Below are 15,772 nucleotides of genomic sequence, written 5' to 3'. Positions count from 1 at the left end.
TAGAGAAGCCATACTGATTCTTCCTCAGTAGGTCTTGTTCTTCTGTATGCTTAATAGTTCTTGCCTTTAATGTAGGGTTGCCATCCTCCAGGTACTAGCTGGAGATCTCCTGCTATTATGACTGATCTTTAGCCAATAAAGCTCAGTTCACCTGGAGAAAATGGCTGCTTTGGCAATTGGACTCGATGGCGTTGAAGTCCCTCCCCTCCCTAAACCCCGCCCTCCGGCTCCGCCCCAAAAACCTCCCGCCGGTGGCAAAGAAGGACTTGGCAACCCTACTTTAATGGCTTAAAACATAAGAAAGCCATGCTGGATCAGATCAAGGCCCATCAAGTCCAGCAGCCTATTCATGCAGTGGCCAACCGGGTGCCTCTAGGAAGCCCATAAACAAGACAAATGCAGCAGCATTATCCTGCCTGTGTTCCACAGCACCCTATATAATAGGCATGCTCCTGTGATACTGGAGAGAATAGGTATGCATCATGACTAGTATCCATCTTGACTAGTAGCCCTATCCTCCATGAACTTGTCCACTCCCCTTCCTAGTTGGCAGCCATCATCACATACTGAGGCATGGCTTCTTTGGCTCTGCTCATTAACCAAGTTATTATTCTTTCCCTTCATGGTGCCTTCCTTACCTGTAATCTGAGCATCAGTTGTTGCTGTTCTCAGTAATTTGCAAGGCTGTTGAGGGGATTTTGCCTTCTTTACCCTCCGTTCCAACTTCTTTTGAATGTTCTTCTAATTTTTAGAACGTTTTGAAATCCAGTCTCTTAAGGGGGACAACAGCATTTCTGGGGGAAATAACCCCAATGATCCTGGAGGGAGCAATAAAGATGAAACAGGGAGAGGATAGGATTCCCCCCATTTATGTGTGCATGGCATAAACAATGAGTGTGAATAACAGACCTTCCTCATTGGTGCTCATAATTTAGCAGAAGTGAAAAGAAGGAGTGAAGAAAAGTTCTGTGTTTGGGATGCTCAGCGAAACAGTTCACAAGCATGCCAAGCACACATTGCCCATGATGCCCCTTTCCCCTGTGCAATACAAACTGTCTCTTGCTTAACCTCCAGGTCTTCCTCCAGCTTGAAAATGAAGAAGCAGGTACGGCTGAGCGAAGTGTGGGTAGGCTCCTGCCTCAGTGAAGTATCGGAGAAAAAGATGAGCCCTGAGAACTCATTTGTTCTTGGCTGGCCCACCAACAACTTCATTGTCACTTACAGGTAATGCTTGCCTGTCCTCCCCCTACCCCCGCCCACACACACATGAAAGCCAGTTCCTGTCATTCACCCTGCCCCATGAGACCAAGAAACAGAACCTCTTATGGAGCTATACAGATAGGAATAGCCTTGATCTCACCTTTAGAAGAAGTAATGGTCATATGAACCTTCTGGAGTATTTTCAAATGAGTTTTTTTCTGAACAGAATTCTTAAGTGGTTTTCATTTAAGGAATTTACCTGAGTTTAAGAGCCTTCTTACCATGAAAGGCAATAAATGCAAAACATGCTCTATCAAGGACAGTCACATCTTAGAGACCAGCAGCAGTTTCAGGGTGTAAGCTTCCAAGAGTCAAAGCTCCCTTCGTCAGACACGGTAGAGTAGAAATGGGATCTGAGTCTTTATATTCCAGGCAGAAGGTGGGAGGGGTGTTGCAAAGAATGCTTCTAAAGGATGCAGAGCTACAAAGCACATAGTAATCAGCTTGATTAGAGCCGAGGGGAAGTGCTTGGGGGCAGAAAATTAGCATCTGTAGTGAGATAACAAAATCCTGTGTCCCTCATCAGCCACAGATGCAGACCAACATGGATTCCCTTTGAAACTATCCATCATGGCTGTATAATATAGTATTAAATGTAAACTTACATCCTCTTACCTCTTTTTTGTTTGTCCTAATGTTCTAATTCACCCCTTTGCATGAATGAGGCTCTGTTACTTTGGTAAAGTATGTTATAAAATACAAATGAAATTGCAGTACAAAAAAAAAATACCCTTGATTTTCTGTGCCTAGAGTCATAAAGGGCACAGAATGGGTTTTGTCCCTAACTTCATTTGTTTATTAAAATATTTGTTTATTGAAATATTCCCCCCCACAACAGGAGCTCAGAGTGGATTCCCATCAGTACATCCCTTGCTTCCTTTTTGCTGAATAAATGGCTGCCATTAATCCCAGTAAATCCTAAAAGAATTCCCTTTTGGGTGATCGTGGCCACAGAGAGGCTGCTGGACAATTCATTTCATGCCACAAAGGAAGGCAGCCGCAAGTTCAGCTCTACAAGTTTGTTTCTCACTGCTCTTGTTCATCTTTTTGTATGGAGGGGCAAGACGGGTGTCATCTGGTGGCCTCATTCCTGGCCTTCAAGCATCCACCCAAACTTCTAAGTAGTGCCTACACATGGGCATGGGTCCTGATTCCACCATGAACAGTCGTAAACTTACTCAGGGACAGCCATTCTGATCATAGGCCGCATTTAAGAAAATAAGTGTAAATCAGTCTCTAAACAATGCATGCCTGGTAACTGCTACCAGTACTCTCCCCATACCCCATTATCTTGGGACCAAAAGATGGGGAACTTGATTCTCTGAGGCTATTCAGAGAGTCTTCCTCCCATTTGACTGTGCTGTCTGTGCAGAATTCTTGCCTGAAAGAACAAAGTTCTTTTAAAAATAAAATTTAAAAATAATGTTTATTTGTATTAAAATAGAATTGGACCAGGAAGGGGTTGTACTTTTGTTTCTGGCCTTGGCAGGGATTGTGATTTACAGTTCTGGCTTTGTGATCCAGAACAGCGCAGCCAAAGGCCCTCTGTGGGTCACCTTGCGCACTATCTTACCTCAGTGTTTACTTCTCGTTCTCAGCTCGCCTGAAGTGAAAGAAAGATGGCTGTCAACGCTGCTGTGGTAAGAGTTGCCGTCTCCTCTCCTCTCATCTACCCCAACCTGCACCAACAGGTGCCATGTGGTGTTAGAATACCTGTCTCAATCTTGCATGCTTGCTGTCCACCTCAGTAGGCTAGACAAAAAATTACATCAAGACCCCTGGAAGGAGTGGGGTGGGATAGGGGGATATGTGGTTCTGTTATGTCCTCAGTTGCTCCTGTCTGCAGACTTCGCAGCATGTCAGCCACAACTGTTCTACTCCAAACCTTTATACAAAATTTTAATTCTTTGTGCAAAATCAACTAAATTCCAGAATTTTCCCCCCTACTAAAATAATCATTTCTACTAAAATAATCTTTCTGACCTCCTGTCTTTTCCATAATTATCTTATATTCAAACAGCGAAGTCAGCCAAATCTTTGGATACTTAAATTCAGCGACTGGAGCTGTGAGGGCAAGACAGATCTTTTGACAAACCTGAAAAGTGCCCCAGGTTTGCTGGAAAAAAGTGAAATCTAAAAAAAAAAAAAAAATGTGGTGTGTGTGTTTTGTAAAAAAAACAACACAAAAATGATAAAGGAGCACCTGTAGCTTTAAGCAACAATTCCCTCAGTGGCTGTTGCTAGGCATCCACTATCCCAAGGCTTGGTTTTCTCAGTAAAAGGGGTAGGGGGCAGGGCCCTTTCCAGGTCTGTTTTGGCCTTTGAGGGAGGGCACCTCGGGGCCAGGCCTGAGCTAGAGTTGCTAGCTCCAGGTTGGGAAATTCATGGAGATTTTGTGGTGGAGTCTGATGAGGGCAAGGTTTGGGGAGGGGACAGGCCTCAGCCAAATATAATGGCATAGGGGCCATCCTCCAAAGCACTTGTTTTCTCCACGGGGACAGATCTCTGTTGTCTGGTGTTTAGTTGTAATTCTGGGAGATCTCCAGGTCCCACCTGGGGATTGGCAACCCTAGGCCAGTCCTCCTGGTGACTTGATACCACTCGACTTCCATGACTCAACTAGGCCTAGCTGTAGGGTTGCCAGCCTCCAGGTGATGGCTGGAGATCTCCTGGAATTAGAACTGATTGTCAGGCGACAGAGATCAGTTCCCCTGGAGAAAATGGCTGCTTTGGAAGGTGGACTCTATGGCATTATACCCTGCTGAGGTTGCTTCCCTCCCCAAACATCACCCTACCAAGGCTACATCCCCAAATCTCCAGGAATTTCCCAACCTACAGCTGGCAACCCTAACTGGGGGAACTGATCTCTATAGTTGGGAAATTCGTTGTAATTCCAGGAGATTACCAGGCCCCACATGGAGATTGGCAACCCTAGAAGGAGAGAAGGAAGCAGGAAAAGGGGAGAGGCTATGGGGACTTCCAGAAAAGGGAAAGATGAAATAGTGGAGAAGGGGGAAATGAGATGCCTCCTGCAAGTCTTCTTCTGGACATGGAGTAGGGGTCACTGGGGGTGTGTGGGGGGAGGTAGTTGTGAATTTTCTGCATTGTGCAGAGGGTTGGACTAGATGATCCTGGTGGTCCCTTCCAGCTCTATGATACTATGATTCTATAAGTTCTTGAGGGTTCCCACTTGTAGTTATTCTCAGTTCAGTTTCAGTCACCTTTATTGGCATGATAATAATAATAATAGTAACAGAAATACATAAAACTCCATACTCGCTCCAAAGAGTATCACATACAACAATATAACCAAAACTTAACCATCAATTTAGAACTCTTCAGTTTTAAATGCTGTAATAATACATTCTCCCAAACGACAAATGAGAACCAGGACCTATCACACAGCACAGCTAATACCAGTACCCTTTTATGTATTATTTCCCAGTGTCTGTAGATAGCCTCAGTTGGTTTTATTATTTATTTATTTCCTTACCCTCGTAGTTATTCTAATAATTGCAGCATGATTTATTATTTGTGTTTCTTTTATGATGCTGCCAAGCCACAGAAACCTGTATGTCTTGCATACTGGGATTTATTTTCTTATGATATCCTTCTGAATTACAGGCATATTAATGAAATGAAGCAGAATGAACGTCCCAAAAGTTTCCCCATGCAGATTCTGTTGATGGATGGCGACAATAGCTCATCTGTGAGTAACACTGAATAAAAAAGTTCACCAGCTGAATAGAAGGTAGTCTGAATGATCCAAGACACACCCCAGAACAGCAGCTGTTTTGAAAGTATGAGCCAAGCAGAGGTGGCCAACATCTGTATTTACAGAAGGTGCTCATTGCTCCAGAGAGGGGTCTGAAGGGCAGGAGCGTGTTTTGCTACACAGACCAACCATTCATGGGCAGCTCCGGAATAAAGTTGGGCACCGCCTAGCTGTCAGGGCCTCAGTTACAAGACACCACATACAAAATTCCAAGAGAAATCTCTCTCTCACACACACACACACAAATACATTTTTAGAATAAATTCTTTCTGTTGTCATGGATAGTGCCAGGAAACTTTGTACTGGATCTTGAGTAAACTCATTAGTGTTGTCATATATTAGATCAAATTGTTTTGTGGGGCAGATCTGGGGCCTGTGTTGGCCAACTCTCCTAGAATTCAGTTTATGTTTTACTCGAAGAATTGCTTCCAAATCTCTCAGTTGCCACCTTTTCTGCATCTTCTCTCTAACATCCACAACCATGTTTTGTACTCTGTTGGGCACAAACACAGCTGTGCTCAGTCACTTTGGCAAATCTGTACTTGTGATGAAGATTCCAAAGCAAAGATTCGTCCCTCAGACCAGTGAATCCCATTCGGTTCCACTGTCTTTGCCGTCTTTGGCTTGGAGCCATGGTGGGAAGCAAGAGGAGAACCCTGATGTTTCCTTCCACTGCTTAGTCTGCACTAAATCCACACAGCAGCTCTGTCTGTGGGCACCTAGCAACACCTGCATCTGCTGTTCCTAGGGTTGCCAACCTCCAGGTGTTGCCTGGAGATCACCCACTATTACAGCAGATCTCTAGACCAGTGGTTCTCAACCTGGGGCTATATGGCCCCCCGGGGGCCCCCAGGGTATTCCAAGGGGGCCACAGGTGAAAATTGCGCAAATGGGGGGCCACGGCACGAGACTAGGGGGCCACAGAGGGAAGTGAGAAGTGAAGAAAACAGAGAAGTGACCCAGAAAAGAAAACAAAGAAGTGAAGAAAATAGTGGCTTTGTTCTCCCTTGTATGTGAACATTGTTGTTTATTAGCGTGTTCGATTACCTTTTTGTGGGTTTTTTTTTTTTTTTTGTAAATTTCAGTTCCCCAATAAGAACTGCATGTGTGCATTTTGTGTGGCTGTTTATGCTTCTTTGTTCCTTGGCTATTTACAAACAAAACATTTAAATAGCTACCTTTCTACCCATAGGACAGGGGGGCCACAGGAAGGAAACAAGGTCAGAAGGGGGCCATGGTCGGAAAAAGGTTGAGAACCACTGCTCTAGACAATAGATCTGTATATAATAATACTTATAATACCCTGGAGAAAATGGCTGCTCTAGAGGGTGGACTCTGTGGCATGGAACCCTTCTGAGGTCCCTTCCCAAACCCTGCCCTCCCCAGGCTCCCCCCACCCACCCAGAGGAAATCTTCAGGTATTTCCTAACCCAGAGCTGGCAACCCTAGCTGTTCCCCAGCCTGGGCCTTTTTCTGCTCCCGTCCACTCACTCCTTCTATTGAAGGCAACTCCTCAAGGAAGGGAGCTTTCTTTTCTTTACCATAAAATACCTACTGGAACAGAGGGTCCCCAACTTTTTTGAGCCTCTGGGCAACTCTGGAATTCTGATGCAGCATGGTGGGCACAGCCACCAAATGGCTACTGCAGAAGACAGAGCTGGTCACAAATGGCTGCTGAGCCATGCCATGCTGACATGAAAATACTGTGCATGCCTTGCAGTTGCTCTGAAACCTGCTTTTGTTCTCCGCATCTAGAACACCACGATAAGTGTATCCAACACAGAGACAGCAGACAGCATCATCAAGAAAACAACACAAAACCTGGGACTTCTGGTAAGTGTAAGCTTTATAAGCCAGTTAGGCCTGCAGTTTCAGGGGACAGATTGGGGCAGGGCTCTGTTAGAAACATACCCTGCCCACCCCCCAATTTTTCCCAGTTTAAAAAAAATTAGGCCTCAATCCCTTTTCCTAATGGAGATATAAGGGGATATGTGCCATCCATTTTTCACTCAGTTGCCTGGCAAGGGATCACTGTGGAGATGGCTGCAGAGCTCTTCTCCAGTAAATTCCCTGATGAATGAACTCATTCTTGTACTCCCTATTCATCACTTTTTCTCCTTTGCTCCTTCCTTCTTCCTGCTTGCTTAATGTCAGGACCTAGTGAGGGCACTAGGCAGGAAATCAAGGTGAGATCAATACAATTTTTGGGGTTGCCTCCTCTACTTACAGCAGAACATTTCCTCAAGAGTGAGCCAGGACATTTGGGTGGGGGGCACAGGAGTAGAAAAGAGTGCCCCCTCACTCAGCCCAGTATCTGTTTATAATCATTAATCACAGCTGCAAATTGATTGTTTGCATCTGAGCATAAGCAGAATGCTTCTTATTTACCAAAATTAATCTTCATCAGGCACCTATATTCACCTAAACGACTGCTCAGTAGGGTTGCCAGCTCTGGGTTGGGAAATACTTGGAGATTTTGAGGGTGGAGCCTGAGGAGGGTGGGGTTTGGGGAGGGGAGGGACCTCAGTTGGGTATAATGTCATAGAGTCCACCCTCCAGAGCAGCCATTTTCTCCAGGTGAAGTGATCACTGTTGCCTGGAGACCAGCTGTAATAGTGGGAGATCACCAGCCACCACTTGGAGGTTGGCAACCCTACTGCTCAGGCAGCCTTAAATCCCATAAGAGTCAAATAAGGGCTGGCCCTTACAAAGCCAAAGGACTGAGGAGCCAGCCAGGCCATCACAAGGCAACATTAAGCACCTCTCACTATGGAAAAAGGACTTTGGTGGAGCCTAAACTAAGTTGAACTAAGGGCCATGCCCTGCCATCAGTGCCAAGAAATCATGAGAGAAAGGAAAGTGTCTAGAATAATGTATTTTGACCGGCACGTGAGCGGTTCTCTCGCAGCACACCTGTGTGTTCTGGGAGTGACTGTAATGTGCTGACATTTTTTTTGTTTTTAGTGTATAATAAGCTCCTGAACTTCTATTTGATTCTTTGAGCCTCATTCATGGATTCAGAAAAGCTCCAACTTTGCCTTGTATCTTTTTTCCTGTGCTGAACCTTTCCGCTTCCTCTGGGGCTAGCAGGGGCTGTCATGCTGTTGTTTTCCAGATCTGCAGCTGTGCGTTTCCTGAACCCAGGCCTACTCAACTGATAGCTCTTTCCATTGTTGTGGGCGCTCTATACACTTGGACTGCTTTCCCTTTTTTTTTCAGAGCCCGGCCCCACTGCACACTGACAAGCCCTCTTTCCGTTTCTCAATTCACAGGGCCGACCAAGTGACTATCACCTCTGGGTCATATCAGGAAGGGATGACCCTGCATACCCTCTTATTGGTAAGAACCTAAGCACTAGTAGAGAAACCTACTGAAGTGAACGCAACTGAGCCATTCATTTCTGAGGGATAAAAGGATTGCTGCTTTTATCATCCAGGAAGGTGGCCTTTCAAGAAAGGTCTGAGCTGTTAACACATCCCAGAATTCAGTGACCCTTTAAATAAGAACTCATTGATGCTTACCAACAACATTTGTCGGATAAGATCTAAGATTGTGCCCTCACACAGTCAGATTAATGCTTCAGAGAAGGGCAGTTCTGATGCAATATATTCTTTCAATTAACCTCCAGGACAAACAAGTAGCTTTTTGTGCTTGGCTTCCTTAGAGCTTTCCTAACAGTCTCCTCTGGATCCTGCACAATTTTAACTTTTTCTCGCCTGCATTTAATAGACTGAACACAGAGACACTGAGGGGTCGCACCTCTGGCCCCATGCACACACACAATCCCTCGCAATCTCTCAATACAACAAGATACTCTAGGTGGCCCAAATAAAACAGAAGTCCTATGGCACCTTAAAGATTAACAGCATTTATTCTAGTATGAGTGGTCTTGAGTCAGAGCTGATTTTTTTCTTTTTCATCTGAAAAAGGGAGCTTTGACTCAAAGAAACGCAGGCTGTCACAAGTGTTTTTAGTCTTTAAGGTGCCGTAGGACTTCTGTTTTATCTTGCTACAATAGATTAAAACAGTCAGCCTTCTGGAAATTATTCTAGATGGTATCCTTTTATTCACAGGTTACTTTTCCCCTTTGGTTTAAAAATCTATTTTACATATAAGAATTTTGGAATGTTGCTTGTATAAAACACTGTAAAGGGGGTTTGAGATCTGAAACCAAAAGGTTGAGTTATGGGTGGCAGAAGATGATTTCTAAAACACCAGAAATGAAAATAAAAGGCAGTGTAATAGTTTATAGTTCAAATTCAAGGCACCAGCCCGAGAATAATCTTGGATCTTTAAATTGGCCAAAATTAAAATGTTTTCCCTTTTTTCATCATTGGCATTAGTAACATGGTGATGTATGTTCAAATGTAGAATTTAAGTTAGATGGGATATTTACTTTGGCCAAGTGGACGGAGCATGTCTTTTCAGCCTTTCTCATAATATTTCATAACCACTTCTATTATCACATTTGGCATACTAACTGTATCATATTTAGGGAGGGGATTTTTGAATCAAATAGGAATCAGGCCAGAGCTGAATTTTTTATGAAACTCAGGAAAGTGTGGATGTCTGAAAATTTTTAAATCTGGCTTTTATTTTCAATCCTTTGCATTCCTCAGTGAGCCACTCTCACTGTGCCTCCCCTTGGCCAGGCAAGCAGGGACATTCTCCTTGTAACGGCTGAGAGATCAGATTCATGTTAGGGTTGGCTGACTCTTGTGGGTTCCCACAATTCCTCCCCTCCCACCCTACTACTCGAATTCCCTGCCGTTTTCAGCACTAAGCATAGTGGTGAATTTAACTTTAGTTACGGTTAGCTTCAAACTAGTGGGTCACCAAATAGCCTTGGTGCTAATTTCAATAATTAAGAAGCTTTATAGACCGCCCTTTCCTGGACAAGCCAGGATATAATCTGACCACTCTAGGTCTGATTAAACAGAACATTAAAGAGAGACACAGAACACTGGCATACCCCATAGAAATTAATCCTATATAAGCATACATCTCATTTGTATTCTGCCTAAGAGAGGTTAAATTTCAAAGCTTGTTAAGGTTAAGTTTCAAAGCTTGTTATCCAGAGCTTTGCCAAAAAAGGAGGGAAAGCAGATTTCAATGTATTCCAGATCTGAGAAATTCAGAGGTGATACGGTGTGGCCAGTTTATATAGAAAATATTATATTGGCCAACACATGACTTTACTGAACCGTCTGATTTGTGCTATCTAAAAGGCATGATGTAAGATACCTCAGAGCGTCCCGAAGAATAATGGTTACAAACTTTGTTCCATCTGTTCTCTGATTTATTCTGGGTATAAAGTCATTTATTCATAGGGTTGCCGGGTCCCCTCTCTGTGGCAGGAAACTCACAAATGACAATCTGTGCTTTCTACTGCTCTTCGTCAGCTGGCAAGAGAAAAATTAAATTTAAAAAAATCTTCATTTGCGCTTTGCGCAACATCACTTCCAGGGAAAACCCAGAGATGATGTCATGCTGCTCTAGGAATTTATGCATCAAGGCTGGTCATAATTTCAATAAAATTTGCAAGTTCAAGGAGGATCTCTGAAGGCAGGACTTCCTGAACCAAGGTTATTTGTTGAATGTCCCTCTTGTGTGTCGTGGAAACAGGTCATGAGCGTCCCTTCAGCATTATTCTTGGCTGCCTCGGAGACTCTCTAGACCAACTCCAGGGAACCAACAATAACACGCAGCTGTCTGATGAAAACGAAACTTCCCTCCTGGACCAGCTCCCCAGGGACAGGCAATGTCAGTTCATCCTAAAACCCAAGCCCCACGCTCCAGTGCATCTACAAAGAGGTAAAAAGTGGTTTTGAGCAAAGGCCACTTGGGATTTTGACATACGATGTAGTGTTGTAGTATGCCATTGCTGCTTCCGTGGTGGAAAGTGCCATTGTTGCTGTCAACTTTTGGCAACCCCATAGAGTTTTAAGGCAAGAGACATTCAGAGGTGGTTTGCTGTTGCCTGCCTCTGCACAGCAACCCTGGGCTTCTTTGGTGGTCTCCCATCCATGGACTAACTGGGGCCAGCCCTGCTTAGCTTCCGAGATCTTACAAAATAAGGCTATCCTGAGCCATCCAGGTCAGGGAATTGTTGCTTTAGAGAAGCATTTTTAATAATTTATCACTAGTTAAAACTCACAGTAGAATTTCAGAATTCATATTCAACGGCCTGACTTTTGAACAGATTGTGATTTTCCAGTTTTAGTTGTGCTGTTGGACAACAACTATGTCCTGTTGATGAATTTTAAAGCAATAGCGGGCGGAGGCTGATCTGGTGAACTGGATTTGTTTCCCCACTCCTACACACGAAGCCAGCTGGATGACCTTGGGCTAGTCACAGCTCTCTCAGCCCCACCCACCTCACAGGGTGTCTGTTGTGGGGAGGGGAAGGGAAGGGGATTGTAAGCCGGTTTGATTCTCCCTTAAGTGGTAGAGAAAGTCTGCAAATAAAAACCAACTCTTCTTCTTCTTTTAAAATTCAATATATAAAATCTTTGTTTTTCCTAAATCTGCTAAAACCAACAGCATCTATGAAATAGCTTGATGGAAAAAAACAACATAAACAAATGGGAGGATTTAATGCAGAGTTGAGTGACAAAATTTTATTGTGAATTCTTTTCCCCAAACTTGTTTAGCCTCTAATTTTGGGCTTGTGTGTGCATGTAGATATGTGTGTATACATACATACACATACACACTCACAAATTTGGGGTGTGAGTAAGCACATTTACATCCCAAGTTAAGCGTTGTCTGGTCTCATTGATTTGGCTGAAAGCTGTGGAACATCAAGGGCTAAAACTTGGCTGGGGAATTTGTTTCAATTTTGTATTGTTTTATACTTTATTAAAAAACAACAACTCAGCTTTGTTCCCCTTGAGTCTTGTGGAGTTTGAGGTTAGGAGGAAGTTCATCTTCTGTCTTCAGTGCAGCCCCACATTGGGACTGTGCACGCACAGGCTAGCCATGGATAGAAGTTTGTAGCTTCCCTCAGAACCGATGGGGACGTCTAAACTGTCACATACTCCAGAGGAATGGCGCCCCCCCTTCCCTCAGTTCCTTTTTTGCCACTACTATGATAGGAGTTTGTTACCTTCTCCAAATGTCTTGGACCATTTTTTCCTCTTTCTCATCTCCATTCTTTGCGGATCCTTGTGAGAGACAAGAACATAATAAGATGAGGCTTTTTTCTCCAGGGCTGCTAGCCTAGCCTCAGGTTAGTTCGTTCTCTTCTTGCCAAGCGATTAAGGGTGAGGTAGCTTTTGCTGACCTACCCCCCTCCAGTGCAGTCACCTGCACTGTCTTTAGGGCAAGTCCAAGCTTAAGACTTGGCTACGAAGGCTTTGTTTAAGAAGTGCACACAGTGATACCAGGCCATCATGGGCAATCAACTCTTCCTGTGGGACAAGTTCTCCCAGTATTTGGAATCCTTCCCCGTTGAGTCCTGATCCTTGGCCACACTTATACAATCAGAGGCGATTAAATTGTCAAAGCAGGAAATCAGTGTGGGGAGACACGCTGCTGACTCGTCTGCAAGGTCCATGGCATCAACAGTAGCATTGCGAAGGCTCTCCTGGCTGCACACCACGGCCCACCCCTTGGAAACCTGATGCAGACTGGAAGATCTCACCTTTGAGGGCTCTACACTTTTTTTGAGCATCACCGATGAGTTCCTCTTGACTGTAAAGAAGAATCAGCTGCTAAGTCGCTGGGAGTACGTCCCTTCCTGTCAGGCATGGCCTGAGAAAGGAATGTTGTGGTTTTCTCCAGCTGCTGGCCAAGGCCAGCTATGGCCCTGCAAACAACGTGTTTAGACTGAACTCTGTGGGAATGCCGGTAGAATCCTACCTCCCTGCCAATTGCATCCGTGCGCTTACTTCTCGAAGAAATTCACGCAATCTCAGCTCAATTGGCCGATCTGGGAAAAGGAGGCAGCCGCAGTTAAGCATGCCCTCACTGTGTGGAGACAGTTTTTAGAAGGATCTAAAGCCCCTTTTGAAGTTTGGAGCAATCATAAAAACTTGGAGGCATTAACGGGAGCTCGTAAACTGTCCGCGAAACAGGTACGATGGGCGGACTTCTTTGCCCAATTCCGCTTCATCTTGAAACATGTGCCAGGGAAGCAAAACTTACTGGCCGATGTTTTGTCTCGGCTACCCCAGTATCCTACCAAGGTCGAGCTCCCCACAGAGTCTGTATTTACCCCTGCTCAGAGGGGTTTACTGTCCACCCTGGCAGTCCAAACCCCTTTCGCAGACCCAGCCCCCAACACTGCTGCCTTCAGAAGGGGGGAAGCCCAATGCCTGACCGCGTCGGTTGAGCCGTCCACTTCGCTCCCCTCGCCTCCCTCGCCGGCCCTGACTCCTACACCCATGCAGTCACCCAAGGTGCAGGGACCCGGCCGCCCGGTTGAACCATCCACCCTGCCCCCCTCAATGGTGCCAGCCTCTCCTCCCTCCGAGACTCCTGCCAGCACAGTTCCCAAAGTGCGGGATATGGAGGAGCTTACTGATTCCTTCAAGGAAACTCTCTGTCGCAGTTGCCAAGCAGAACTCTCCGCCCAAACCCTCCCGGCTTCTCTGAGTGAACGTGGAGGTTATTGGTACAAAGATTCGAAGTTATATGTTCCTAAAGTGCTGCGGAGGGAGGTCTTGGGTCTAGTTCATGGAGCTAAAACCGCAGGACACTTGGGGTTTCTCAAAACATTACACCTGCTGAGGAGACAGTTTTGGTGGGTGGGCATGCGATCAGACGTGGATTCATTCGTCCGCAGTTGCCCAGTGTGCGCTACTGCCAAGAGACCCCAAGGCAAGCCGCCTGGACTATCGCAACCTTTGGAAACCCCCACTAGACCCTGGGAGGTAATCGCAATGGATTTTATGACTGATCTACCCCTCAGTGAGGGAAAAACTGTACTTTGGGTAATCACGGATCTGTTCTTGAAACAGGTGCATCTTGTACCTTGCGCAGGTATCCCTTCCGCCCCAAAGTTGGCCCGCCTCTTTGTGTCACATGTCTTCCGATTACACAGTTTTCCGCGCAAGGTGGTCAGTGACCGCGGGAGCACATATGTGGCTAAATTCTGGAAAGCTTTCTTGAAGTTAGTTGGGGTGGAACAAGGACTGTCAAGCGCTTTCCATTCCCAAACAGACGGTCAAACGGAATGAGTGAATGCTGTGCTAGAGTGCTACTTACGCTGTTATGTTAATTACCATCAAGATGATTGGGTAGGACTGTTGCCCTTTGCTGAATATGCTTACAATAATGCTGTGCACCAGTTCACTGGATTTAGCCCTTTTCGAGCTGTGTATGAACAAGACTTTGGCCCCATCGGCCATATTGATATTTCAGGGGAGGAGGGAGGTGGCGATGTGGCCGACTGGGTGCACATGATTCAGACAGCCTGGCCGTGGCTGATAAAAAATCTAGAGCGAGCCAAACGTAAATATAAGGCTAAAGCTGACAAACACCGTTCGCCGGGTAAAGAGTACGGGGAGGGAGATTTGGTTTATTTGTCCACCAAGAATCTACGATCAACCCGCCCGTGCGGCAAACTCAGTGCCAAGTATGTGGGTCCGTTCCCCATTTCCCGGATCATCAACCCGGTGACTGTAGAACTCTCACTCCCCAAGTCACTGAGGCGAATTCATCCCGTGTTTCATGTCAGTCTATTGAAACTGCATGTACCCTCCCCGGAGTGGCATCCTGAACCACCGCCTGAGGCGCCTGTGATGGTGGGGGGAGCATTTTGAAATCGCAAAAATCCTGGACTCGCGTATCCATCATGGTTCTCTTCAATATCTAGTTCGCTGGAAGCACTTCAGTTCTGCTCAGGATGAGTGGGTGCGTTCACGCGATGTCTCCGCCCCTCGCCTGGTCCGTGAATTCCATACTGCCTACCCTCACAAACCAGCTCCCGGAAACTGAAGGGGGGGCTTTGGGGGGGGGGCAGAATGTCAGGCATGGCCTGAGAAAGGAATGTTGTGGTTTTCTCCAGCTGCTGGCCAAGGCCAGCTATGGCCCTGCAAACAACGTGGGAATGCCGGTAGAATCTTACCTCCCTGACAGCTCCTGGAAGGGGGGTTGCCATGGCATCCAGATCTACCCCAATTTGCCCTATGCCCTTCCATATATGCCCTGTACCTTGCTTGTAGTTTTCATTAGTGTCCATTTGATTCTCAGCTTCTGTTAACCTGTGGATTTTCCAATAAATCAACTTTCTTTGGACTGCTTGTCTGTGGATGTGTTTATGGGATTATCATGGGACTAGAGCTCACACTTCCACATTCCATCCTGCCAGTGTTTCTCCCCATGCCAGCAAGGCTTTGCTATACTCCTCTACCAGAGCCAACGTTTTCACCAGGACCAAAGTCAACACCAATATCCTCCACTGTTTATCAGCCATCCTCCTTCCATAAGCGAACATCCGTATCCAAGTCCAGGTCAGGTGGTCACCTGACTCCTCCTAAGGATCAACATCAACGTGTACAAAAATTCTGACTATCTGTGCAGACGGCAACGGACAGTCTTTGTTTCCTGAACAGACTCACTCGCTTCTCCTCTGAGTGGCAAAAGATCTGTTCAGATGTTTCAGTTATGGCCATAGTCAGGAATGGTTATTACTTAGAGTTTAAGTTAATACTTCCATGTCTTCCTCCCTCTAAGCAGTGGACAACCCCTATCCTGAGTTGACCCCTCAGTTACAGGGGTATTACTACAAAA

General features: G+C 45.6%; 1 protein-coding gene across 1 annotated transcript in view; it reads left to right on the top strand.

The window, feature by feature from the left end:
- LOC130486356 (rho GTPase-activating protein 20-like) overlaps positions 1-15,772 on the top strand; it is a 58,021-nt gene that overhangs the window by 13,121 nt on the left and 29,128 nt on the right. The window contains exons 3-8 of the mRNA XM_056859617.1: positions 1,075-1,224; positions 2,859-2,900; positions 4,885-4,969; positions 6,791-6,868; positions 8,308-8,374; positions 10,661-10,849. Of these exons, the coding sequence (XP_056715595.1) occupies positions 1,075-1,224; positions 2,859-2,900; positions 4,885-4,969; positions 6,791-6,868; positions 8,308-8,374; positions 10,661-10,849 (611 nt within the window). The remainder of the gene's footprint in view (positions 1-1,074; positions 1,225-2,858; positions 2,901-4,884; positions 4,970-6,790; positions 6,869-8,307; positions 8,375-10,660; positions 10,850-15,772) is intronic.

The sequence above is a fragment of the Euleptes europaea genome, chromosome 13 (assembly GCF_029931775.1).
Source record: "Euleptes europaea isolate rEulEur1 chromosome 13, rEulEur1.hap1, whole genome shotgun sequence".
NCBI classification, from domain to species: domain Eukaryota; kingdom Metazoa; phylum Chordata; class Lepidosauria; order Squamata; family Sphaerodactylidae; genus Euleptes; species Euleptes europaea.
The sequence above is the reverse complement of the archived record's forward strand: the minus strand, read 5'-3'. Positions and strand labels throughout refer to the sequence as shown.